Here is a 26,403-nt window from a genome sequence, read left to right on the forward strand (position 1 = left end):
TATCAGACTTAAGGAATTACAAGTATGCATGCTAATAGTACTGAAGCTACATAAGAGATATATAAAAGGTATATAAAAGAAAAGGCAGAAAAGTCATCTTGGCATCATTTTTTTTACTTTTAGAGACTAACAGGACTCTACTTTGTCTAGTCTTTACTCTGTATTACCCACAGTACTGGTTTACACAACTGGCCAACCCACAGGCTATTACACAGATTATAACTATAATTACAGCTATTATAAATGTGTGTATTACCCAGGCCCAGTTTGGTAACCATGAGGTGAGGGTGTGGAAGATATGGTCAGATTTCAAGGTGTTATTTCTGGAAACTACTTCATGTAAAATTTGAGTTCCAAATTTTATCCACATCCTTCTTAACTTTCCCACTTTCGTCTACATAAGAACAGCAAGTGGTAATGACAATAGCACATACACCTCTCTGTGCAGGAAGTATGAAATTGAGAGCTATCCTGTTCTGCATAACTGCACAGGACATACTGTCAAATTCCTCTTGTGAGGCTGAAATTGCGTTTGCAGTATGTTGCTCAATATGTTCAACAATGGCTGAGATGTTTAGTCACTCTCTCCAGCTCAACCACTCCGTAAGAGGAGGGAGAGTTCTGACTATATTATGGAAAAGTGTGGGATGCTCAATGAGGGGATTAAGAGATCTTTTCTTCCTCCCATTTGGTTTTTCAAGATGATCAAATATTGTTATATTCAGGACCACAGCCCCAAGGGCACAAGCCTGATCTTTATTCATGGGCAGGACTTTTCAGATCTTACCATCACATAGCCAGTACAACCCTGTCTCAAATGGTGGAGCCAGTCTCCACCCTGTCAATTTCACTTTTGCTACAACTTTTGGGCTGATTATTTCTCTGAAATTGGTTTTATGACCATATGAAGGAAGAATGGCCTTTCCTGTGGCCTTTACAACCACACACACATGCTATTAGGCTGCTTAGGGGTATAGGGGACAGAAGGGTGCTGTTAATTGGTTCCCACCTTTTGGTACATTACTCTTCCATTAAAATGCCAATCATTGGCCAGTGACCATCCCCATATAGAGGTGGTAACTGGGTACAGATCCAGCAATTGTTCTTATGAAGAACTTTGGACACATTTTGGACTACAGTCCTATGCAAATCATGGGGCCTGAGTCATGGTTACCAGCTGGGCAGATAACAGACATATAAAAAACAGTTTAAACCACATTCTCCTGATTTGTATCAGTCTCTGTCTTAATGGTTTTGGGAGAAGAAACTTCACTCTGGAGTAGTGGATCCACAGTCCTTTGCCAACAACCTTGACTGCAGTGCAGGTGGTCAGCAGAATTTGGAACAGTCCCTTTCACTTGGCTTGCAAGGTGTCACTGTCCCATCACTTGATACAGACCCCATCTCCAGGCTGGAATGGATGAGCAGGTGTGTGCAATGCTGTTGGCTTGGATAACAAGACGAATCTGGAGCTTCTGCAAAGTGGAACTCAGAGCCATTAAGTGCTTTTGCAGATCAGTTTTACCTTTCATGTGAATTTGTGAATTTCCCTGGGACATGTGGAACCTGATATGCCCTGCCATATAATATCTCATAGGGACTTATGTTGTCCCCCTGCTTTGGCTGTTTACAGACTCTTAGCAAGGCTTGAACTCATGTTATGGATGTCTCCTGACAAATCTTACAAATCTGGGTTTGGAGGGTTCCATTCATACCTTCAACTTGCCTGGGGCCTATATGGTATGTGCAGGTCCCATGTGAGTCCCAGAATCCTGCTAACTTCCCCAACTACTGTTGCAACAAAATGTGGTCTTTTATCTGATGACATTCCCAGAGCAATCCCAGACTTTGGAATTCTATGATTGAGCAAAGCTTTCATTACTTCTCTTGTGTTGGTGTGACAGGGGTAATCTTCAGGCCATCCACTGATGGAATCAACTAGGACCAGTATATATTTGCATCCCTCCTTGCGTGGCATCTCAGGAAAATTTATTTGCCAATAATTTCCCAAGAGATCTCCTGTCTCTGTTGCCCCTAACACACAACTCTTTTGCTCGTGGTGGGGTTGTTTTTACAACAGGTTTCTCACTTGCTTGTTATAGGTTGTACAATATCAATCATTCTTCTCCCTATTACTACTTTCTTCAGATGTTTTAAAAGATTTTCTGTTCCCCAGTGGGTACTCTCATGCTCTTGCTGGGCTGTTTCTTGAAGGAGCAAGGGTGGTACTACAACCTGTCCTGCTGGTGTAACAGCCCACCCACTTTCTTTGATCTCAGCCTAAAGAAATGGAATAAATTTGTGATCTCTCTGATTGTATTTTGGGATAAACTTGGATGAATCTATTCCTTTCTGTGAATGAAATAGAAGAACGTCCGTCTCCGTAACCCCTCTTGCTGCTTCATCAGCAAAGCCATTTCCCAGTTTGGGGGCTGTTTTCCCTTTGTGATGACCTCTGCAATGCATGTTGGCTACTTCCATGGGCTTCCAAATACTTTGCAGGGGTGCAAGAGTCTGTTCAGTGTGCTTAAGCTCATTACCTTGAGCAGTTAGCAAGCCACATTTCTTCCAAATGGCTTTATGGTTTAAAATCCCATAAGATCTCTTCCCAGTGGCTTATTAAGTAGAAAATTTCTGCCCTGGTAGCTTGTCTTTGCCTCTGTTGTCCAGGATAAGGTTTCCTCAGTCACAGACTTGCTTCTAGTGAGAAGTTGTAATAGATGAGTCAGTTCCAGCCTGCTTCTTCCACCGAGATCCTCGGAGCATCAAACAAGCGTTTTCCTTGGCACATCAGATGACAAGTAACCTCATGCTTCCCAACTGAATTAGCTGTGCCATGGCATTCTGAACATAATTCATCATTTTCCCCTCTCCTGGATCCCAAGCAGCAGAATTTCCTCATGTAGAACACTGCAGCTGTTCAGTTCTGCTGCCCATTCAACCCTGATGCAAGTTTGCTCTGTGGTGATTTTAATTCTCTGAAGCGTGGGCTTTCATTTTACCATCCACATGATTTTCATACTTAGAAAAACTGAAGCCTGTATTTGAAATGCCTTATGGACCTCTCATTGCCCTGGTAATTTGATTCAGACAGCACTGCCAGAGACATTCAAGAATACTCAGGTAAGTGAATTTGTTCAAGCCCAACAATTCTAAGTAGCCCAGCAGCCACCTCATCATTCCTGTAATGTAAAAGTAATTTCTTGGGCTTCTTTATTAAGAAAAAAAGCGGGGGAAGGAGAAAAATAAGTAAATAGAGGCATACACCTTATCCTAAGGTATTTCATACCTTGCCTTAAGCAGTGTTTGACTACAAGGCCAATCTTCAGAACACATTTCTATCATTCAGTCAAAAGTAATAATTAGAGTTGCTTGCAGCAAAGTCCCAGAGAATCACAGAAGGCATGAAAGAAATTCTATCTAGGGAGAGTCCCTTGCCTGTGGTAAAGCAGCTGTATCAAGTTATTCCTGCAAATAAATGTCTGACCTATTCTAAAAGAGCCTGAATGAAAGGAGTCTCAAAACCTGCCCAAGGGATACATTCCCATGTTTCACTGTTCTCACCATGAGAACACTTCTGTGAGAAATGTGTTCCTAATGTGTACAACAGAATATAAAATCATGGCATCATTTCATTCCAACCCCCTTGCCATGGGCAGGGACACTTTCCACTAGACCAGGTTTCTCTAAACCTCATCCAACCTGGCCTTGAACACTTCCAGGGATGGGCATCCACAGCTTCTCTGGGCAACCTGTGCCAGGGCCTCACCACCCTCACGGGAAATAATTTCTTCCTGATATCCAATCTAAACCTACTCTCTTTCCATTTAAAGCCAGTCTCCCTGCAAGTCCCTAGATCCAGGATTATCCTTTCTCAGTCCTAAAGAAATTACTGACTCATTTGAGCTCCTAGGAAAAAAAACTACATTTATAATAAAAGGAATAATTGTCTCTCTAGTATGGATAATGTATGAAGTGTTAAACCACGGGTATGTGGTGTTATTTCCAAGTTTGATTTGCAAGTGTTTATGTGAATAATAACTTCAAACAGCTCTATTCTCTTGTATAATGATAGCTACAATCTCTGAGGAGAACAGAAGAGGATCTAGTATTTCTTCCTCAGACTTCTTATAAATTTGGTGTTCTTCATGGACCTGGGCACTGCCCTCATACCTCATTTCCCAACCTGTCCCAATATATCTTTCTCCAGCTTTATTAGCACAGTTGTTACCCTTAGCATTTCAGATTCAGTTGTCCAGTATTCCCAGGTCCCTATTTCATTTGACTAGCACTGTGACTGTCAGGGTAGAAGAAATAAATTAAGTTTATAACTTTTTTTTTTTTTTTTTAAACATAGTAAACGAGAAATTAAAATGAGGAAACTTGACAGCACGAAGGTCCGACCACTTAAATCCGAGCAGCTTCTTCACATAGAGGACCATGACTTTGCACTGAGACCTGGATTTGGAGGTAAGCAGCACATGCCTGCACTGTGCTGGTTAAGAGTTTTTCCTCTCTCTGGAAGTTTACTTGAACTTTTTTTGAAGTTTGTCACTTCAAATGGAATGACAGATTTAATGGCAGCACACCTCAGTTGTTGCACTTCAGGAAACAGAGAAAGAAGAAATACAGAAATAGTCAAAGACAAGGAGTTTCTCTGTGTTTAGTATCTATAGGAGAACAGTTCAAATTATCTGCTTTACAGAACTAAGTAAAAAAGAGTATTGCATTAAGGTTCTTTGAGAACAGTGATTAAGGTTTCCCTGTAAACTCCACAGTCTAATAGCAATTAGCAAATTACTTAGTCATCAGATTTGTTTTGAGAGATTGAAATGATCCATCAGTTCCTAAATCTGTTTGCTGTGTACAAAATTAAAAAAAAACAAACAGCTACACACAGGCCTTCAGGTTATTATCATGTTGTTTCTGTCTTGTTGGGCACTATGATGATTATTTGTTCATTTAAGTAAATTGCATCTGGATCAAGGGAGTATTCAATGGGATGTTCACAGTTTGGATTCAATTTTGACTCTCCTTCATGGAAGGGAAAATGAGAAAGCTGCCCCACTAATAAGCTTTGTCTGAGCCTTTGCGTCACCAGTTCCCTTTTCATGATTCATGAAAACAGACTGAACTGCTCTGGATTATGATGAGGTCAAAATAAAATATATGAGGAACAATAATCAGTTGTGTAGACAAACAGACAGATTTGGGAGGCAAGCTGAAGTCTGGGGAGCTGCTCCTGTTGACACCAGCTGCTGGGATCTGGGGTCTGCTGATCACGCCAAGGGGGAAAATGGGTAAGGAAAACATCTTTGCAGGCACTGAGAGAATGGGAAAGGGTTTCTTGTTACCATAGAAATTATGTCAGACAGCAAAAATCGCCTGATTTTGAACAATAGTTGAGATACAGTCTGTTTCTTGGCAACAGAAATTCAGATTATCTCTTGCCTAATAGTGTCTTGTCTAATATCTGTTAATCTGGACATCTTCTTGTTACCTCACAAGGAATTTAAATTTTTGAGTGTGTCACCTCAGAAAGGAGAGGTAGCATTTCCATGAAAGCAGACAGCGGTTTGGGATGTCCTTTATCACTGGATCATCCCAGAACACAGTACTGTTGATGGACATAAAAGCAGCTTTGAGAACATACCCTGTGATCTGGCGATTGTAGTTTTCCACGGGCAGGGAGGATTTCTTACACCCAGGCTTTTTCTCCTTGTCTTTTTTTTTTTTTGTAGATGACTCGTCACAGAGCCCATTCAGTTCCTCTTGAAGCCAGCTGTAGTTTTTCCACTGACTTCACTGCACAGGCCTCTCACTCATCACATTGCCCTGGGTGTGATTTCAGCTGCACTCCTGTCTTTCAGAAATAGCTTTCAGCTGGAGTGTGCTTCTCCTCTGCTTCTCCTGTCACCCACATGCCACAGTAGCATGGGAAGCACCTTTTTCTTCAAACACTTCCAAATTTTCAGAACCCTCTTAATATGTGGAATGTGAATCTCTCTTAGACTGAAACAGATCCACTGGCATTTTTACAGCACAGAGTGAAAAAAGTCACAGTGAAATGAGAGTCAATCCCAAATTTATAGTCCAGAGTCCCTGTTTTACCGTTGATTTCAGTGGTATTGCAGTAGTAAGGAATGGTTTGGCATTCATAAGGCAGCAGCAGAAATTTAACACACAATTGTGACCTCATCAGTGGACAAATTTATCTACTGAAACATGAATCTGAATAACATCCTTGGGATTATTGTATAACAGCAGACATGGGGTGTGGGTTTCTCTGAAGAACACTGATGATTAAGTGCAGCAGAAGGAAGCTTACCTAGAGGAGAGGGAGAAATTGGAGATACCATTGCTACAGTCATTGCCACAGCAGTTACAACATAACCCTGAGCTACATCCAAACTTACTGCACCATGGCTTTGTGCAGTTAACACAGGTGAAATTTTGGGTTTGTTTTCATCAAATTTAATGAAGCAGCTCTGTACTGTGACTCATAAAGGGCTTGTATCTGTCATGTGCCACATCACATGATTTACTCAGCTCAGCACAATGCATCAGTTTGCAAAACCAAAAAAAACAGATCAGGAAAGCTGGATGAAAAACAAGTATTTATTCTTTACTTGTAGAAGAGGCACAGGTTTTTTTCCCTCTTTCCTAAACCCCACTGTGATTTTCTGGGTATATCATGGAGTTGGAATGACAGATTTTGTTAATCTGGCTTCACTGTGCCCTTTGCCTGAGAAGGTCAATCACCCTTTGCACCAGTTTAAGAGAAAAGGCAGCTGTAAAATTCGTGTGGTTTTGAACCTGCTGGAGATTGCTCAGTTTAGGGAGCTCTGATACCTAAGTCTGCCTTGTTTGATTTCATCTAGCCCCATACATGCAATGTAAATGAGCAGACCACAGGACCCAGAGCTTACCAGTACTCTTAAGTTACAAGGGAGAAACAGGCTGAATTTGATTTGTAAACTGAGAAAACATGCACAGGTAAAAACCTGGGGGAAATGAATGTAGAACTGTTGGATACTGATGCTACTGGCTGCAGTGATACTGGAATAATGGTGGAGGTGAGAGATTAATTTTTTGACCAAACAAACACAACTCTGCTGCCATTTATTGAGTGTATTTTGGCATTCTTCTGTTGACTGTAGTGCCATTTCAGCTGCACAATCAGAATTTGACTTTCTAACTGTAGATTTTAAAATTCAGTCCTGACATTGTCTGTTTATTAGCAGATCAGAGATCAAAGCCAGAGAAACATGGAGCATTGAGATGAAGCAAACCCAGCAGGCTGCTGGCAAACTGATCCTACTCTTTAAAAATGTTACTTTGCAGCTCATGATATAGTGAGGTTAAGTGAGGCAAACCAACAATTCAGTATACCCAAACCTTAAAAATCTAAACTTGACATTGTTGCATTGTATTTACTCCCTAAACCAGGCTTCTTGAGTTGTTAATGGAAGTTGGTGGTGGTTTTTTCCTTTCCTAAAATTTTTGTTGTGGTTGCTCTTTGATTGTTGCCTTCTGTTTAATGTCATGGTGCTGTTTGGTTTGGAAGTGAGAAGGGAGCTTCTGGGAGTGGAGAAAAAGTAAGAAATGAAATTATGCTGCCAGCACTTCTTGGAAAGATTATCCCCAAGTTTTAAACACAGCAAGAAAGGGTGAGCACAGACAATGAATGAGACTTCTCAGCATATCTTGACTTGTAGCAGTTCAGATCTGAGGGCCACAATGCAGGCTGCCATAGCAGCCAAAACTCCATGTTGAGAGAGGTCTTAGAGCAGATCCTTAGAAATGCTTTAAATCTACTTCTTTTTCTGTTATACTTCTATTTATCTATATCATTTTATTTCCTGAACTATCTTATTTCAAAATACTGGCTGAAGTAACACATGATCTTGCATACATGTATAGTATATGTATTGTTTTCTCTTTTACATTGTGTCTTAAGGACCTGTAGTGTTCTACACTATAAGTGTGTTAGTTAAAGTTTTAAAATTGAGGATCTCTTCTTTTTCAAACAATATAGAAGATAAGAACATAAGCAAGCATTAGAAATGATGAAAATAATTTAGCAGCATTTACCTGGTCAAGAGGTAGCAGTCGTTCCTGAAAATTTGCATCTCAATCTGCAATTACCATGATCTTAATTCTGAATTTTCAGAGGATCAAAAATCCCATTATATCACTCCCCCTTTGTGCTTCCTCCCTCTTCAAAATAAATTAGTAACATTTACATTCATATAAGGTAAAAGTGGGGTGGGGGGAGGAAGAAAAGAAAATATCCAGTGAAATATGGCCCACTATATATTCAAAAAGGGCTGCAATTCTAACAGCTCTTTGCCACCAAGTTATTTACTTTTTTGCACCACAGCTCTCCCTGAAAGATGAGAAATGTCTTCTGATTGTGGTGAAGACTGACATGGATGAAAGTGGAATGGCCTTTTGTCATCTGTTACTGGAAGGAATGGCTGGGGGTCCAAGAGAGGAGGGGAGGGGAAATACTTGGATAATTTGCAAGACCTCTAATAGTCTTCCTCTGGATTTTTTTCTTTCACATTGCTTAATCTTCCATTCCAAGAGCTGGTTACTGCTCATACCAAACCATCTTCATTTCTTACATCTATAAGAAAGAAACTCAGTAGTAACAAGAAGAAAATACTGTTGCCAGTAATTCTTCTGTTCCTGTCATTGCCAGAGGAAAGTAAATAAATCCACAAAGCTTCAGCTCCCTTGAGCTTGTTTACATTTCTACCCAATTTTCTTCCTCTACAGGTTCACAGGCCTTTTTTAGAACAAAGCCCACCTACAGATCTTAATTCTCCCCTGGTCTCTGTCTCCTACTGGGAGTTTTCTCTAGACCTTCCTATTTTTTTCCAGCATACACTCTTACAAAGCCAATTGGGTACAGTTGTTTCTAAATTCAACATTTATCCCATCAATCTTCAGGTGCAATCTGTTGCATGCACAAAGGTCTGGCTATCATAAAAATATTATAGAATTCACTAAGCCAGTCATTATTACTGTAGATATTGATCCTAAAAATGCTAAAAGGATTGCCTTTTTACATAATATCCCTTCTAAAAAGGGTATTACAGAATTTGCCTGATGTACTATCTATTAATAAAATTCCATGCTCATCAAGGAATTCTTTTGCTATGCTTAAACCTTTAAAATAAAAGACTGGAAATGGCTTAAAACTGTCTGAAAACAATGCTGGTTTTTTCTGCTGAGGAGTAATTATCCTGAAAATCTGTGGAGCCTCCATTGTGAAAATCACTAATCCCTCTAAAATAATGATTTGTAGTGACCCTCCAGAAGCAACTGAAGCTGCTCAATTTAATAACAAAATCCTCTCTTCCATCCCCAGTTTTGTCAAACTGGGAAATAAAAACCACAGCTTTGCTCTGGTTGTTTTTTTTTGTTTTTTTTTAAAGTGAATTTGATGCTGTTGTCTGATGGTCAGACAGAGATTGAAATTCTCAGTCTAGCAGGGAGAAAGCTGTGGTGCAAACACAGAGGTGGATGAATTGCTTTCCTATTTGGCTGGTTTAGGAACCTTTTCAAATCTTACTGCAATTATGTTTTGTTTTTTTTTTCTAAAAGCATCCTCTTGTGACAAAACAAATCCAAGGGATGAAGAAATTACAGTTCCCAGCAGCCTGTTCCCAATAGCTAATTATCCCTGTTTCTAGTGGAATTGATTTTTAATCACACACAGAAATGTTCCCAAAAAACATGAAGGATTAGACCAGACTGAGGCCAATAGGTATCTTGTTGGGTGTGTCAGTCACAATGATACAGAAGTGCTCCAGATTAGAAAATTGAACAGCACAGTGATCAGGGCTACATATATGTGCAGTGTTTACTGTCTTTATTACCTGCTTACATTTGTTGCCAGAGTCAGAATAGGAAGGAAATATTTGCAGCTGCTCTGATCTGTTAGTAATGGGTAAGGGCTGGGGTAGGGGATGTGCTTTAATGATTCTCTGTGGTGAATGCTAGACTGGACATTGTTTTCTCACTAAGCATCATGAGTAAGTTTTTTTCCTTTCTTCAGACAGAGAAGAGAATCTCTTCTCAAGCACTCTGTTTCACATTTCTTGCATTTCTACCTAATCAGGAACAAATTTAATTGTAACAGTTCCCTTTTCATTCAATTCACTTTAGAATTGTTCACTATTTTTCTCCTGGCCATAGGTTTTGATTTCTTTTATGCTATTCATTGTCACCACCAACATATTTTTATAGTAGTTCCCAGTGCAGTACAAGCTGTCCTCTCAAATAATCAAATGTCTCTGTGTGTATTTATGGATAAGTGGCACTTTGGTTTGTGTTCATGCAACCAACATAACCATAAGCTGCCACTGATTTCTAGTTCTGTGATCAGTTCCTTTGTATCTGCCCAGAAGAGCTGAATTGTTGATGGAAATTATGTCCACACTGGAATAATGTTTGTTTGGGTAAGAAATTGTCTGTCATTTTTGAAATTCCAAAAAATAGTAGAACTGCTGTCATTAGACTTGGAGCAGCTGTCACTAAGAAAAGCCTTTTCCTCACTATGTGTGACACATGGCTTAGAAAGTCAGGTGTCTGATTCTTCGATATGATTTGTGCATAGCTCCTCATTTGCTTGAAGAATGTTGATGGGAGACATTTAACTTTATTTGCTTTAGGTTTGTCCTTGCCTCAGGAACTGATAAAACCTTTCTTGACATTGAGAGATGCTCCCCCTCTCCTCCTGTTCCACTCACATAATTCAACATAAAGTGTTGTTTGCATTTAAATGATGTGTGAAGCCTTTTGTGAACGATGCTCAACTCAGGTGTAAATTCCACAGTGACTTCTACTTTGGCTAAACCTGTGTTTAGTTTCCAAGATTTCAGTGGAATACAGAAAAGATGACTCGGCTCACTTTACAGCCAGGCACTTGTACCAGTGTTTGGTACAAGTTGCTATTTAGTGTTAGTAAACTATTTGTGTGTTGCAATCAAGACAAAGCAAGAAGTGGGCAAAACTAGTTTAGGAGAGGTATAAAATCTGTTTTTTTGTATGAAGGAGTCTGGCTAAATATATTCATTGATACTCGTGTGCATCAGCCTCTGGGGCAGCTGTCTTTTGCTGTCTCTATTCTTCATAAGAAGCAGCATTTTCCAACGTGCTGCTTGGTGTTTTACTAACAAACTTTGCTGTCTAGAGTCCTGAATCTTATTTTGGGCTTTGGCCAAGAGGCTGAGGGAGGCATTCCTCTCAGAGAGAGACGTGATTTCTGAGCCAAAGAGCCCAGCTCTTGTCAGTGCCTAAATATTTTCTGTTGTGCCCTACTAACTGAGCACATCTCACCTTGCTTTCCCATGCACAATGAATCTTTGTCTGTTCTGTGCAAGGACAGACTCCCCATTAAAAAAAGACAGGTCAAATCAAGAGATTACAGCCCCAGATTTAAAAATACCTCTAAAATACTTCAAGTTCTTTACTGGTAAGAACTGGAGGCAGCTGTGTAATCCTCGAAGGCTGCTATTTTAAGGATAATTCCAAAAAGGGACACAATACTGTAGCTGGTTATCACAAGAGTGATGTTCCTGGACTATTTTGGCTTGACAGAGCTAAAAGGAAAAGACAAGAAAAAGACAAATTAGAAAAGCTGTTGCTGTTCAGACTTCCTTGTATTCATGTTTTTAACTGGTTATTTGAAATGTGTACTTTAAAAATATTTTACCTGGCTGTTTTTGACAAAACTGATTGGAATCCCATGTACAGTAATTGCTACTGATTTTCATGCAAAATGCAGAATATTCTTGGGGTGGTGGTGTGTATGTTCATAAAGGCATGCTCCTCTCTTCCTCCCCTGTAAGGAAGTGATTAATCAATTAGTGGAATGACATAACCTATGTAGAACTAGATCCTCCACTCTAGATATTTCACACTGAAGAGAGTGGAAATAATTTCATATTTGGCTGTAATTTTTAATTGATTTGGAGTAACTTCATCCTAAAAATGCACTCAGTAAATATACAGCACAGTGACAGAACATGATTAATGTGTGTGCAGCTTTTCCCTTGTGAGGCAGTGAGCAAGCAGTGCTTTTTCAGAAACAGCTATACCAAACCTAAAACAGTTCAGTAATTAAAGATAATAAAGAATCATAAGTATGTTGTTTGTGAATAAGCATTGGAAGTGGCAAGAAAGCTTTGCAATCTTTGATGTATTTTGTGTATTTACTCAGCTTTTTCCTGTGGTGGTTCTGAATTGCACTCGGAGGGGTTCATTAGCTGTGGCATCACAAGGACACTGTTGGACAAACTGCCATGCCAATAACAACTGCTCTGGCTGCAGAAAGATCACTGAATGTCTTGTGCTTTTGCTTAGCATCAGGTGTGACTTTGCTGCCTTTTATCATTCAGTGTTCTAAAGTGGAGAGAACTCAGTAAATGCTGGGATGGAGTACTCTCTGCATGCTGCTGATGTTGCACACTCTTCCCTTTTAAAATGGGGATTTTTGCTCCTCATCCCTCTTTCTGTTCCCATGCAGGGTCGCCAATACCTGTGGGCATTGATGTGCAGGTGGAGAGCATTGACAGCATATCTGAAGTTGACATGGTGAGTAGAACTGGGTAATAAAGGATTTCAGTAAAAATGCAAGAGGTTCAGAAACATCCAGATGGATGATAGAGAATACTGCAGTTAAAGAAAGCAAACCCTAAAGAGCACATCCTTGCCTTGAAGCATGCACTTAAAGTAGTAAATGTTGAATTTCTCCCTGGGCCAGAGGGACAGCTCAGAGTGGGCAGTGCTCTCATTTGAAAACTTCAGCTGTTCAATAAACACCCTGGGCTTCCACAGGAGTTCTCAGTACTCTGCACTTTGCATGATGAGGCTTCATGTCCTTTGCTTCTTTTGCCTATGCAAATCTGAATATTCCATAATTGTGGCATGGGTGGAGCTGTAACCATAACAAATGGAAAGAGAAACATCAGTTCCAGAAATGGTCCTGGGAAGGAGACATTGCAATTAGGGCCTGTGGTACTGGAATGCAGGCTGTTCATTCTTCAGTCCAAATTGTCACTAATATTGTCAATATGAACTCCTGCATTCCTTTACAAACCTACCCATACCATAAAATCATATTACTGGGCCATAAAATCCTATTACAGGGGAAGATCTAATACTCCCTTCACAGTATTCTTATCAGAAGCAATTCTTCTACTGAGATAGATGATGTCTGCTTAATAGTACACAATTTATGTAGGTGAACACAGAGCAGTAAGGTTGTGCAGAAGCTCACACTGGCCTTGCAGCATCCTCTCCATCTCTTCCCACATGTATATTTGAAATTGTGATGTTTCTCTAAATAGGATCATAAAATATTAGTAATATTTTATATTTACAGATATTGTAGTTACTGTAATTATTGTAAAATCTAATTGCTTGCTCTTACAATATTACATTGTTTCTTTATGATGTATTTAATGAATAAATATACTAATGAATAAATGAATAATGAATAAATATACTAATTTACCTCTTGTACAATCTTTGTACAAAATGTACAGATTTTTAAAATATTGACCAAGTGCTCATGAGGAACACAAATAAATCCCTTTGTAAAAGAACCTTAAAGGAACCACAGTCCATTCTTGGAAAAGGTTGTGAAGATTTCCAGAAGAAATGGTTTTTTCCATTTACCTGTAGTTGGTTTTAAAGCTTTTTTATCACTTCACAGCTGGCTCAGTCCAGACCACTGGAATATATAGAAGTTTTATCTAAGGATAAATGAAGTCTAAGCCTGAGACACCAGGGACAAGACAAACAACCAAAACCTCAGCAATATTCACATTCAAACTCAATGAGCGGTACTTGATTCCTCTTATTAATGATCTTTCAGATAATGTCCAAAGAAGAAATTGATTCTTTGCATAAATAATTTGTAGTGTTTTCTGTTGCACTTGACTAAAACAAGCATTGTCTCCTTCTATTTTTGATGAAACAAAGGACTTCACAATGACTTTGTATCTCAGACACTACTGGAAGGATGAGAGACTCTCATTCCGTAGCAACAAAAACAAAAGTATGACTTTCGACGGACGGCTGATAAAGAAGATCTGGGTACCTGATGTGTTTTTTGTGCACTCCAAAAGATCTTTCATCCATGATACAACTGTGGAAAACATCATGCTCCGGGTGTATCCTGATGGCAATGTCCTCTTCAGTCTGAGGTGAGGAAATACTCTTCCCTAAGAAAATCCATGACTGCAATTGTCATGTATTGGCTGTAATTGGAATTACTTGCAGGTAAGATTCTCATACTGACATTAATCTCCTGGCAGCAAATAATGGGGAACTGGTGACCAGTGTGCCAGTGGGAAAATAAATTTAGGATTGAAAACATATTTTTTTTCTATCATTCAGATACTGTTTCCTGTCAAAGGAGTTTATCAAGTGTTAATTCCTTGCCAGTGGCTCCAGTAGTATTGCTACTGAGTACAGTAAAGCCCACAATTATTAACAAAGAAAAAAACATGGTTATGGTTGTTTGTTTCTTTTCTCCTGAGTCTTTTAAAACTGTCTCAGCTATTTTCACCCTGCTTGCCAGTTAACATACCAGTGATACAAGCCAGGGCTCTAGAAAGGCATAGAGAACAGATTTTTGGTGCTGATACCAGCACTGTTGAGGGACTGGAAAGTGAAACAGCAATTCCAGAACTGGAATAGCAAGGTCATTAAGTGTGTCTCCCTTCCCTCTGCATGATACTGCTTTGCTTTATGAAGGAGATTTGGATGATGTGGCAGAAATAGTTTTAATGGAGGAATTTTCCCCCTAGGGTAAGGAACCTGAGGCCTCTGCATTGCAGAAATAGTTTGTTACTCATTAGCTCTGTTCACAGACGTGATGTTTCATTCAATCTGGACAGTTTGAAGATTTATGGAAGCATTTGAGATTTTGGCTGTGTAATAATTGTTTCAACAATTAACGAATTGATCTCCTCTGTCATGAGGACATGCAGAAATCCTCACAACAAAAACTGTACACCACTTTAAGGTAGTGTATGTTCAAGAGTCAGACTGACAATAAGGTACAAAGTGGTGAAGTGTGCTTTTTTTTTTTTTGCTGTATTAATTTCCAGCATTCTTGAGAAGGAGGGATCAGAGGAGCTGATCCCACCACTTAGGCTTATGTCAGTGATTCTCAGTGAGAAGTAGGATATATTCCTTAGGTGTGCCTTAAAACACCCTTTCTTGTATTACCAGTTTTACATGTAGTTAGTAAATTATATTCCTAATACTTACATGCAATAAATCTGCATATTTCACAGTTTTTCTTCAGTGCCTGGCATACAGGATTTTAATGAAACAAAGTGAAACAAAAGTCCAGATCTGTTGCTAAAATAATCTTCCCTTTCTTCTTTTTCCCCTGGTCTTTTAGTCAATAGCTGAAGGATGGAAACAACATCCGTATTTGGAAGTCCTACACATGTCCCGCTCTTATGATCTCATTTCAAGCCAGTAAAGTCTTATATTTGTGAAAATTCAGTTACAGGGTGGTTACTGATCACAAATTTTCAAAGGGCACTTGTATAACCAGTGTAACCCTCGCTGAAATTCCTGTAGGCTTCCATTTGGGCAAAGCCATCAAATGACATGCAAGCTGTGACAGGAAAGGAAAATTTGGAAGTATTTACCATATTCAAGTTGCTGCCCCTAGCAAGTTCAATTTTATTTGTTCTTTATTAAATACAAAGGGATATTTGTCCTCTAAACTTTTGTGTAAAAGCAGGTGGAATGCAAAATTGTCTTTGCCTAGATTTCCTTAAGCTTTCTGCAATATAAAGCAGTTCATTTAAGAGGAGAGTAAGCTTCTAGAAATTGCAGCCAATCTCTTTTTGCAATTAAATATTACAACCATTCTAGTTGGGAATAGAGCTCTTGGAATAATATTTGCTATAATCTGTAATATTATCTACTTCAGTCTATGAGAAATCAAGTCAAGAAATGTGAACACCCTTTGTTAATCTTCATAAGTGTAAACCTTCAAAGCAAAATGTGTGAAGGGCTAATGAAGGATCAGGCCAAATATAGAGTTTAAAAATCAAAGATAATGTATTTAATAATAAGGACTATTTATGTTTAAAAAAAAAAAAAAAGATCTCTCAATGATTTAGCTTTATTTCACCATCTTGTAGCTAATTGAGAAGCATCTAAAAGGGCAGAAAACCTCAATCAATAGGATTCTAAACAGCAGATTGGTTGGGGATCTCTCTAAGATGTGTGCACAGCAAAGAAAGTGTGAAATTTTAATTTTATTTCTGTTTTTGTCTTCCTTTCTGCAGAATAACAGTTTCTGCTATGTGCTTCATGGATTTTAGTAGGTTTCCTCTGGACACACAGAACTGTTCTTTAGAACTGGAAAGTTGTAAGTTTAATTCCTAATTGTTCTTCACATGTGCATTCTTACCAGCACTCCATCTTGTGCATAATACCTCTTTCACTTACTTTGATGTGTGACCTGAACCCTTCAGCATGTACATATTGGACTGTAAGCAATTTGGGATCTTTCCAGACCTCGGTGACCTTTGGGAATGTGGAAAAACCATGATGGACCCTACTTTGTTCCCACTGGGTGTTTATTCCAAGGCCTAAATCTAAACATCTGTCAAAAAGCACGAGGGTTTTTTCTGTGAGAAGAAAATGTGCAGGTTAAAAGTGAAATAAAATGTGAATCTTGTTGGAAAAATGAAAATGGGTGCTTGTGGTACTGTGAAGCATCTGCTTTTTCACCCCTGCCTCAGCTGTAAGCTTCTGGCAGGGCACAGGACTGGGCTGCACTTGGAGCAAGAGGGAGCATGGTCTTTTTCCATGCCAACTGACAAACTGGTGTGAAAAAACGTCCCTTTGGGGTTTTCCCAGATTGGTTGAGTGTTCTCCTCTCCCTAAGAAAGGAAAGAGGAAGTGATTTACTTTAGTAACTTTATAACTTCATTTTCTGCTTTCTCACAGATGCATACAATGAAGATGATCTGATGTTGTACTGGAAACATGGCAACAAGTCCCTGAGCACAGATGAGCACATTTCCCTCTCCCAGTTCTTCATTGAGGAATTCAGTGCTTCCAGTGGACTTGCTTTTTACAGCAGTACTGGTATAGTAAGCCCCTCTCCTTAGAGGAGAGAAGCACAGGATAAAACCATGGAGAATGTCTTTCACATTCAAATTCTTTGCTAATAAATGACAGTGGCTGCTGAGAGATCAGTTAAAATGAGGTCTTGTCAGTCTGGAGCCTTGGTTCTCTTTGCACTACCAATATAAAACCTTATTTTAGGAAAAAAGGGCCATAATAATACTTGTAACTTCATATTTGACATTAATAACCTGAAAAAATAATGCACAGCTAGCAAAAATGTGCTGTTATGAGCACTTGCAAAATCATGGTGCTTCTCTGAAAGCCATTGGAGTATTGAATTTACAGGAATCTTTATGTTCTGGCTATATAGAAAAGCATCAAAATGGAAATCCTAAAGGGTCAGATACTAGAAAGCAGACAGAAGGAATTCCAGTGTGTTTTATTGGTTAAAATATCCTCACTTTTGGGGCTGTGTAATGTCACTAAAAATCTGCTGACTGGAGGATTTTCATATGAGACTGTTTTATATTAGATCTGTTCAGGTCTAATTAATCATTTGCCTAATTTTCCTTGTTTATAAATAAAGTTGCAGGGAAAAAAACACTCTTAGTGTCAGTGCAACATAGTTTAAATTCAGGTTAATCTGCCCCAGACAGGTTTTTGTTTCTCCGTGTAGATCTTGCTCTGTACTTTCTGGCAAACTGCAGAGGCTTTAAGAGTTTATTGTAGTCTTGATTTCATGCAAGGTGGGGTTTGTTTTCTTTGTATTTTACATGAAATTATAAATTTTGAAACACTTCTCTATGTAAGTAGTCTAACTATAGTTTTTTTAACCAAAGAAAACAGCACTCTTGCTATTGTACTTTGCAGTGTGAGTCAATTCATTTCAGTTTGGTTATTGCCTTTTATATCAAAACAGATTAATAAAAGAGAAACTATTCCATTTAATATGATAAAGTGCACAACTCTTTGGAAAAAAGCCTTTAAGGAAAGCAGCAGACAGATTTATTTGATATACTTTATTTACAGGTTATTTTTGCATTCAAAAGAGGGCCATTCACGTTTTCGGTGGCTGCTACTGAATGCAGAAATCCCAGTTTAAATTATGATGCAGCCTAAGTGGTGAGGAATTCACAGCTTGATAAGGTTCTTCACCCTTATCTCCTGCTCCTGTATGAGCTAAGAACAGAGCTCCATCTTTCAAGAGCCACTGTCATGTGAGAGGAGGGTGAGTGATACCCTGCTAGGATAACTGTGACTTTCTGAGAGCTACATCAAATTTGTCCTTTTTCTAAGAAGGAGACTGGGATATTTTCCACCTAGGACTGGGTTCCAGGAACTCAGCTGGCTTCTTTCTGCCTTGCTATTCTCACCAAAAACACTCATGGCAAGCAAATGGAACTTTGTGCACCCTCACAATGCCTCTGCACCCAGGGCTTTGCAGCACCCTCACAGCATCTTTGACTTTGCAGAGTGTAACTGCTTTACACTTGACATGCAGAGCTTCTGATGGTGACCTTATTCAGCAGCATATAGGTGAAAGAGAAGACTTTTTTAAAGTCCCAGGGACCACTGGGAAGTACCTGAATAATGCTTCTAGCATATCTGGTAATCAGAATGCTGTCCTTTGTAGGCTTATACACTTGTCTTTGGCTTTGAGGTTTTGTTTTGCTCAGGAGGTTCCACTTTCTCTTGTGTTTTTGTTTCTTGTTGGAAGAAAATTTACCTTCTAAGTAAATAATAGTGGAGAACAAACAGCACCACTCTGATGGGAGTCATCATTCCCCAAAGCAGCTTTCTGCATTTCAGGTTCTGCATATCCCTTCCTGTGAATCTCAGTGAACAACACCTGTAGGTGTTTAGGCTTTTGGAGTTCCCACACCTCCAGAGGAGCAACAATTTAAATCCATTTTAGAGACAATAATCTTTGAAACAAAAAGCCTTCTCCACAACTGCAAACACAAGAGACCGTTTAATATTATTTGGGGTTCATTTTGCTATGTTCTTCTCTATAGAATCACTCGTTGTGATGGCAGGACTGCTCCAACACAGATTCACGGATGCCTCTGTCTGTCCTGGACCGGCAGATGCTCGGCAGCCACCCACTTTTGCCTTTTTACCTCCCTGTAAGGTGGTTTCCCTGCCGTGGCAGGAGGTACAGCACGGATGCAGTGCTGCACAGGCAGAACACGCCCCAAAATTCACTAGATGGCACCCTGTCCTCTGAAGTGAGTGCTGGGCCAGCAAGCAGGTGGCTCCCACCGAAAAATAAAAGGAAAGAAGGGCTGCTTCTTGTCATTTCAGAGAAGGCAGGGTGTTGGCATCACTGAACAATGTATCCTGTCTGTATTCTCCTGGCAGTTTCACTTCAAGTCTAATTAATTATTTCAGTTTCCCAACCCCAGTATTTTAGACATGCAACCGTGACCCTTCACTCCCATAAATGAGGGAGGATGGACAGTTTGTAAAGCACTGTGTAAAACTAAGGTGGTGGCAAGATTTCTGAGGCATTTACTGCTCCTGCTGTATGGATACACCACTCCTGCCAGAAGGAGGGGCCAGCAAACAGAGCTCACAAATAACACAGCTCTCTTCTCTTCTCCCCCACCTTTTTTTTTTCCCCAATAGGTTGGTACAATCGACTTTTTATCAACTTTGCACTCCGCAGACATATTTTCTTTTTTGTGCTACAATCCTATTTCCCAGCCATGCTGATGGTGATGCTGTCTTGGGTTTCCTTCTGGATTGATAGAAGAGCTGTTCCTGCCAGGGTGTCATTAGGTAAATTCTGTATATTCTTTGGGAAGTATAGAATTGAGAGGGGAGGGTTTGGAGTTACCTTAGCTTATTTACACAGGACATGAGCAAAAAGATCAGATAATTGCCTGAACAACACTGTTATTACCTCTGTTGTCATTACCTGTAGTCAGTCTCTGCATTTGGAAAGGGGATGTTTGTTCAGACTGGCTTTGCTATTTTTGGAAACAGCTCATGCACCACAAAAGCAAAAAGGGATGATTCTGCAGATTTCCTGATAGAATTTGACTTAATTGCAAAACCTGGGTTTTCCTTCCCTCTTCCCAGCAAAGCAACAGGTAGGAACAGGCAGTCAGATCCCTCCCCAAATCCATGGATCATTAGGTGAAGCCAAATCTATGCAAAAGCTCTGCAGCTCTTCTTTTTCTCAAGAAACATTCATAATCTTCCTACCAGCTTGGAAACAGTTTACCTGTGTGGCAATACCTTTCACTGTGGGACACCTTAGAAATGTTTGCTTTGTATGTTGTCAAATTTCTTAGACAAGAGAAAAAGACCTCATTTTTCTCTATATCAATCTAGAAAAAAATAGAACTGTAGCCACTGAGGTCCCTTTCTATTGGTACAGTCTAAAGCTATTAATACATGAGACATAAATCTACTTGTTAATCTGTAAACAAATCATGGTACCTCCTACCTACTTTTATTAATGCATCTATGAATTCCTTTTATTTAGAAGAAATTTAATTTCATCTTTAAAAAGAACTTTTTAATTCTCAGTAGGCAATTTTTAATGTTGTCAAGATGGTTTTGCTGATCATGTTCTTTATGTATGGATTTCTGCAGAAGGTTATGCATCAGGAGTTCCATGAATAAAGCACATTTCATTAGCATAATCATACATAATTTATAGGAAACCTTAACTACAAAGTTTAATAAGCCTAGCTCCTTAGCCTAGAGTATATATATATTAAATGAATTGATTTCCTCTTATATGGTGTATTTCAAACTCCATCCTTCAACCTAAAGAAGCTGCAGAGAGGTGGGGGGAAAATTATTGTATATTCCAGGACTTGAACGGGTGTAGAACTGGAGAAGGGCTGCAGAGACTCAGCTGACAGTGCTGTCTCACAGATATCAAGATGTTTTCACTTCTAGAGTTACACTGATTTCTTTAAAAGCAGAGCCTGAGTTGGGTGTTGTTTTTTTTTTTTTTCTCTGAGCTGGAGCAAACCAAAATGAGATTAATATCTGATGTAAGAGCAGAGATTGCAAAGATGAGGGTGAAATTCTGGTCATACTGAGGCAAACAATATTTTTTTCTTAGTTTCAGTCCTGTAGCATTTTTATGCTAGATTGTTTTTAGAGAGCCCTGGAGTTATGACAGGGACATACAGGCTGATATATGTTCTCAGTAAATACAATTTGAAAAGAGTTGTGAGGGAAAATTATTATTATTTAGCGATTTTCCTGGACAAGAAAATATGCGGTGGCAACCTTGGCTCTGGGAAGTGAAGGACAACCACAGACCTTTCACCTGTATGTGGCAGTGCCCAAAGCTGTCACAGAAATGTGTTCCTTATGCTGCTCAATGACCATTCTGAGCTGAGAGATGATTTAGTGCTCTCAGCATCGTGTGTGATGGGTCCTTCACGGTTCACTTCTCAGAGCCTGTGTGAGGAAGTTAAAGGGGGTGTCAATCACATGGCCTCACAAAGCTGTGCTGCCCAAGCAGTGGTGATGAGCTGAACAGAACCAGCTGGCCAGAACTGTGATAACCTCTCTTTTCTCTCTGGCAGGTATAACTACAGTGCTGACAATGTCGACCATCATGACAGGAGTAAGTGCCTCAATGCCTCAAGTGTCTTACATAAAGGCTGTGGATGTGTATTTATGGATCAGCTTCCTTTTTGTCTTCCTGTCAGTCATCGAGTATGCAGCAGTAAACTATCTCACCACAATTGAAGAGAGAAAACAACTCAAAAAAAGGGGCAAGGTACAACCCTCTGTGTTTTTTTACCTTCTGAAAGCATCATGGAAGCCATGGAGTAGTCCTTATACACCACTGTGATAACAGAACAGTAACAATCTCTGTCTCCACTCTGTATCTCACTTTTTTTTTCACTTGGGTGAAGGGAGACCAAGTGTCCTCCTCTCTGAGATCCTGAGAGGTTTGTGTTTCTCTCCCTTTTCTTGTGGCAGAGGTTAGGGATATTTTTTTGCCCCCTTTTTTCCCCCTCAGAGGAATATAACCTTCCTTCTATTTTCAAATACTTATCAGTCAATCTTCTGTCTCTGAAATAGACCTCAGCGTACCCTCATATGATATTCCTCCCTGTTTCCTGTTTCTTTTTTGTCCCAAGACCAGATGAATGACAAGGTCATTTTTATAAAAGCGTGCCTGAAGCAGAAATAGTCATAAGTTAAACATCTGCTTTCTGTGAAGCTCTCACTTAAAACCTTTGCTTGAAAAATATCCCCTCTGTAAACTCACTTGCTGGAATATCATGAGGGGAAGAACACAGAAAGGATGCATATGTTGCTCACATGATAGGATAACCCCATCAAAAACCTACTGCCAGAAATGTTTGCAGTCATTTCCCACAACTCCAGCAACACAGACCTACAGGAGAGAGTTTGATTCTTCTATTTCAGAAGCTGAGGCACAAATTGCCAGCCAGCAGCTGGCAGTAATCAGGCAGACAAGTGTGTTTTATGACATTTGATGACATTTCCTTGCTCATGTCCCGCTTGGGGGGCAGGCCCCACAGAGAGCCATACTGTGGGAAAGCCCTGTTCTCCACATGCTCTCCACAGAGAGAACAACACTGAGGGGAAAGCTTTCTTTATCTTCTGTTTTACTCATTTATGATTTGCCAAAATGGCTCCTGCTAGACACGGAGTAACTCTCCTTTGTTGCCAGGCTTCGGGAATGTACAGCATGGATGCAGTGCAAGCAATGGCTTTCGATGGCTGCTTCCATGACACGGATGTGGACATGGATCTGACTCCTTTCCCAGACCCCTGTGAGGAGAATGAGACCAGGGCAAGTCAAACCAACATCTCCAATGCAGACACACCTCGCTTGAAGAGGAAGAGATCTCTGAAGGGAAACGTGGGCAGGATTATTTTACAGAACAATCATGTTATTGACACATATTCCAGGATTATATTTCCCAGTGTATATATTGTGTTCAACTTTTTTTACTGGGGTTTGTACATATGAACTAAAATGCTTATAAACTAGAACTTATTGTGTGTATGAGGGTTGCATCATACTTCAAAAATAATGCAACAGCAGTAGAGGAAAAGGTTATGATTTTCCAAGAGACTTCTACATCAAACCTGGGCTGGTTTGGTCAGCAGCAAAACTCCTCATAAAAAACTCTCACGTGTCTGGGTTCTTTTCCAGCTGGACTATGCAGAGCTTCACTGGGGTGATCCATCCCATGCACAGGGGATGTGCTGCAGTAGCACAGGAGCTCACTAAGGGAGCCCTTTGTCAGGCCCCTGAACAGACAGCAGCTCCCACCTGAGGTATTGCCCTGTCTCTGTCTGCACTCCAACCCTTCCTCTTGAATCAGCCTCTCTGTTCTTCACCTGTGCTCCATTTTGGTCAGCAATTGGCACCAACCACTTTGGGATAGCTCCTGTCCTTGTTTCACTTCCTGCATTTCAGTTTGCCAGGGCAACCTATGTGCACCTCAGCAGCCTCTGCCCTGGGATGGGAACCAGGGGGAAAATGATGGCTCACCAGTGCAGTAGGGACCAGCAGGAAGCAGAAGGCCAGGCTGATGGGGCTTTGTAGATCATGCCTCAACAGCACTTCAGGAAAACCCTTCACCCTTCTCAGCTGTCCATGAATCTCCATGGGACCTCTGTTTTGAAGAATCTGGCTCACCAGTCCCTGAGGCAGCACAGGAGCAGCATCCCCAGCACAAGCTGTGTCCTTCACATGTCACCTCTGCCCCACCTTAACCTGCTGTAATCCCTTGCTTCCTGCAGAACCCTTTGGTTTAGAAACCCTTTGGTTTTAGACAACTTTGTCAAGAGAACAAACCAACCACGCCTTCAGTTCTTCTGTTTATGTTGCACGTGAACTTGGGGTTTTGCCTCCTTCCCTCTCCCTTTGGCTTTGGAGATTGAATGTTCCAGTGAGGAGAAGCTGCCTCTGCCCCTTACAGCAGTGATCCCCAGCACAGTTCCAGGAAAAAAAGGAAACAGCTGTGCCAAAAGAGACACATACAGGAAACCTGTCAGTCTCAGATGAATCCTTCATGGAAATATCCTTAGGTTCAGGCTAAGGAGGCTGAATTAAGGATGTTCAGGGATAAACACAGAAAGTTTTCACAACTCCAGGAAAAGAATCAAGATTACTTTTGTAACTTTCCCAAATAAGGAGCATTTTCCACTAAATTCTTTGGATCCATCTGTCATTTAATGAGCTGAGTTTATATTTACAAAGTCAGTTCAAAATTATCATTTGTGGTGGAAAAAGGTGTCACAAGGTAAATGCTTGGTCACTGCTTGGTCAAGTTTATTGGTCAAGAAAGTGGGAATAAAATTGGAAGCCTAAATCACTCTCTGGTTTCTTCATTTACTTTGTTTTATTTATTTATTTTTTTTTTTTTTCTTATTTATTTATTTTCTTGCTCTCATCTTGTTTGTTCAGAGCATGGTGATGTCTCAACTTTTTCAAAGAGCTTCATTGTCAGGCTCCCAGTTCCAGAGCTGGAGAAGCGGTGACACTGTGCGTGCTGAGTGACTGAAATCTCACCCAGTGAGTGGCACAGAGCGCTGCCAAACAAATGTGTCAGAGCTGAGACAGCTTTGATACTTTTCCAGGAAATCCTGTCATGGAAAGCAGAACCATACCAGGAATGACAATGCTGGGAATGCAAAGCGAAAGGACACACAGGCTTTGGCAACAGTAACAGCACACCAGACCTCAAGCCGAGCAGATGTATAGTGTAGCTGCATATAAAAACACACCATCACAGCCTTGTTCCTGCACTGCCAATATGGGGCATCCTGCACAGATGTTCCAGATTACCCAAGAAGATCCCATCTAGTTGCTCCAGATGTGTAATGTGTGTTCCAGACTTTTCCCATGAACAAATGTAACATCGTTTTCACATATTTTTTTTAATCTGCCCTACAAGAAGTATTTGTTGTGTAGCCAACAGTGAAGCCTCAGCCTCCAACAGAAAAAACACTCCAAATCATTTCCCTTTCCTCCCCTCTTTCAGATTGAAGCCATTCCCCCCTTGTCCTCTCACTACATGCTCTTGTAAATGATGATATTTAACTGCATACTTTTACAGCAAAGCTTAGCGTTTTTTATCTTCTTAATGGAGTGACAGGGATGATATCAGGATACATTATTCTTATTCAAAATCTATTGCTTGAACAAATAGTAAAAGATAACAATCAGTATTTCAACGAATGATTTCTTGTCTAGAGGGTGCTAGAGGGCTGGCTAAGCTCCCCTGACCCTCTGAAGTGTGTGTTAACTTCCTGACAGGTATGGTAATAAATACTTTCAGACAATTTGTCTCTGCAGATCAGCACGGAAGTCTTTAAAAAGGTATTCACGAGAATTTCCCGTTCCTGCCGGTTTTGCAGCCAGTCCCATGCGTGGGTTTTATATGCCACAACATTTACTGCGAGTTAAAGCACCACAGGCATTATGTAAATACATACTTGTGTGAGTGTTCATCCTGGTGGCACTCGGGCAGTGACGCTGAGGATACTTTGTGGATTTTTGGAGCAGAAATGACAGCTTGTCATGATTTCTCTGACTGGCTGAGGTGCAGGATGTGGCCTCGCTATTTTTATCACTATTCATCTGCTGCTGCACCCATCTGTAATAAGAAAACATCCTGTGGTTGTTAGCGTAGGTGATGCAAACTTTTATGTCCGGACAGTTTAATTCTTAAACGTTTTATAATTCTTCAAACTATCAGTACACAAGAATAAAGCTTTAGCAAAGCCTACCTAACATCTTTTTCTGATGTCATTAGCCAGTGTAAACGAAACCATTATCAGGCCTCTTTAGTAAAGGTAATTAAAAGTACTCCTGGAAGTTTTCATGTGCTCGGTAAGAATTCTGATGATTTCTTTGAAAGAGCCTCAGGGGGACTCTGGAACAGGATTTTGGTCCGGGAAAAGAAAAAAAAAGCTAAAGCCCAGACACTGTTGTGTGTACGAAGCAAAATTTAATCCTCTGAATAACTTCAGTGGAGATACCGTGGCGCTCCTGTTGGAATACACGCAGGAACAAGGCTGGAATAGCGCTGTATTTCCTTCTGGCCGCCCGGAAGCGTCTCCTCCCGAGGCACCCAGCGCGGCAGGCCCGCCTCCCGCTTCCTTCCAGCGGGCACCTCCTGCGGCCCGGCCCCGGCCCGGAGCGCTCCGGGCCTCCCTGCCGCCCGCAGGGTGAGTGCGGGGCTGCGGGAAGCGGAGGGGAAGGAAGGGGAAGGAAGCGGAGGGGAAGGAAGCGGAGGGGAAGGAAGGGGA

At 40.4% G+C, this 26,403-nt stretch overlaps 2 protein-coding genes and 1 long non-coding RNA gene across 7 annotated transcripts in view; 2 read left to right on the forward strand and 1 right to left on the reverse strand.

Moving 5' to 3' along the window:
- Window positions 1-24,464, forward strand: part of GABRR3 (gamma-aminobutyric acid type A receptor subunit rho3) — a 30,312-nt gene extending 5,848 nt beyond the window's left edge. The window contains exons 3-10 of the mRNA XM_033518813.1: window positions 4,358-4,470; window positions 12,542-12,609; window positions 14,002-14,225; window positions 16,338-16,420; window positions 17,005-17,145; window positions 19,756-19,908; window positions 21,684-21,880; window positions 22,808-24,464. Of these exons, the coding sequence (XP_033374704.1) occupies window positions 4,358-4,470; window positions 12,542-12,609; window positions 14,002-14,225; window positions 16,338-16,420; window positions 17,005-17,145; window positions 19,756-19,908; window positions 21,684-21,880; window positions 22,808-23,110 (1,282 nt within the window). The 3' untranslated portion in view covers window positions 23,111-24,464. The remainder of the gene's footprint in view (window positions 1-4,357; window positions 4,471-12,541; window positions 12,610-14,001; window positions 14,226-16,337; window positions 16,421-17,004; window positions 17,146-19,755; window positions 19,909-21,683; window positions 21,881-22,807) is intronic.
- Window positions 24,453-26,333, reverse strand: LOC107201317. Its single transcript, XR_001520110.2, has 3 exons — window positions 25,882-26,333; window positions 25,588-25,748; window positions 24,453-24,735 (listed from the first exon to the last, which is right to left on the reverse strand). It is a non-coding gene; the product is annotated as an uncharacterized LOC107201317 (long non-coding RNA).
- The window catches only part of RIOX2 (ribosomal oxygenase 2), an 11,402-nt gene continuing 11,242 nt past the window's right edge, over window positions 26,244-26,403 (forward strand). For all 5 annotated transcript variants that reach the window (XM_015620434.3, XM_015620440.3, XM_015620446.3 and 2 more), the window contains exon 1: window positions 26,244-26,322. The gene's annotated coding sequence lies outside the window, so the exon portion shown is untranslated. The remainder of the gene's footprint in view (window positions 26,323-26,403) is intronic.

Source organism: Parus major, chromosome 1 (genome assembly GCF_001522545.3).
Source record: "Parus major isolate Abel chromosome 1, Parus_major1.1, whole genome shotgun sequence".
Classification (NCBI taxonomy): domain Eukaryota; kingdom Metazoa; phylum Chordata; class Aves; order Passeriformes; family Paridae; genus Parus; species Parus major.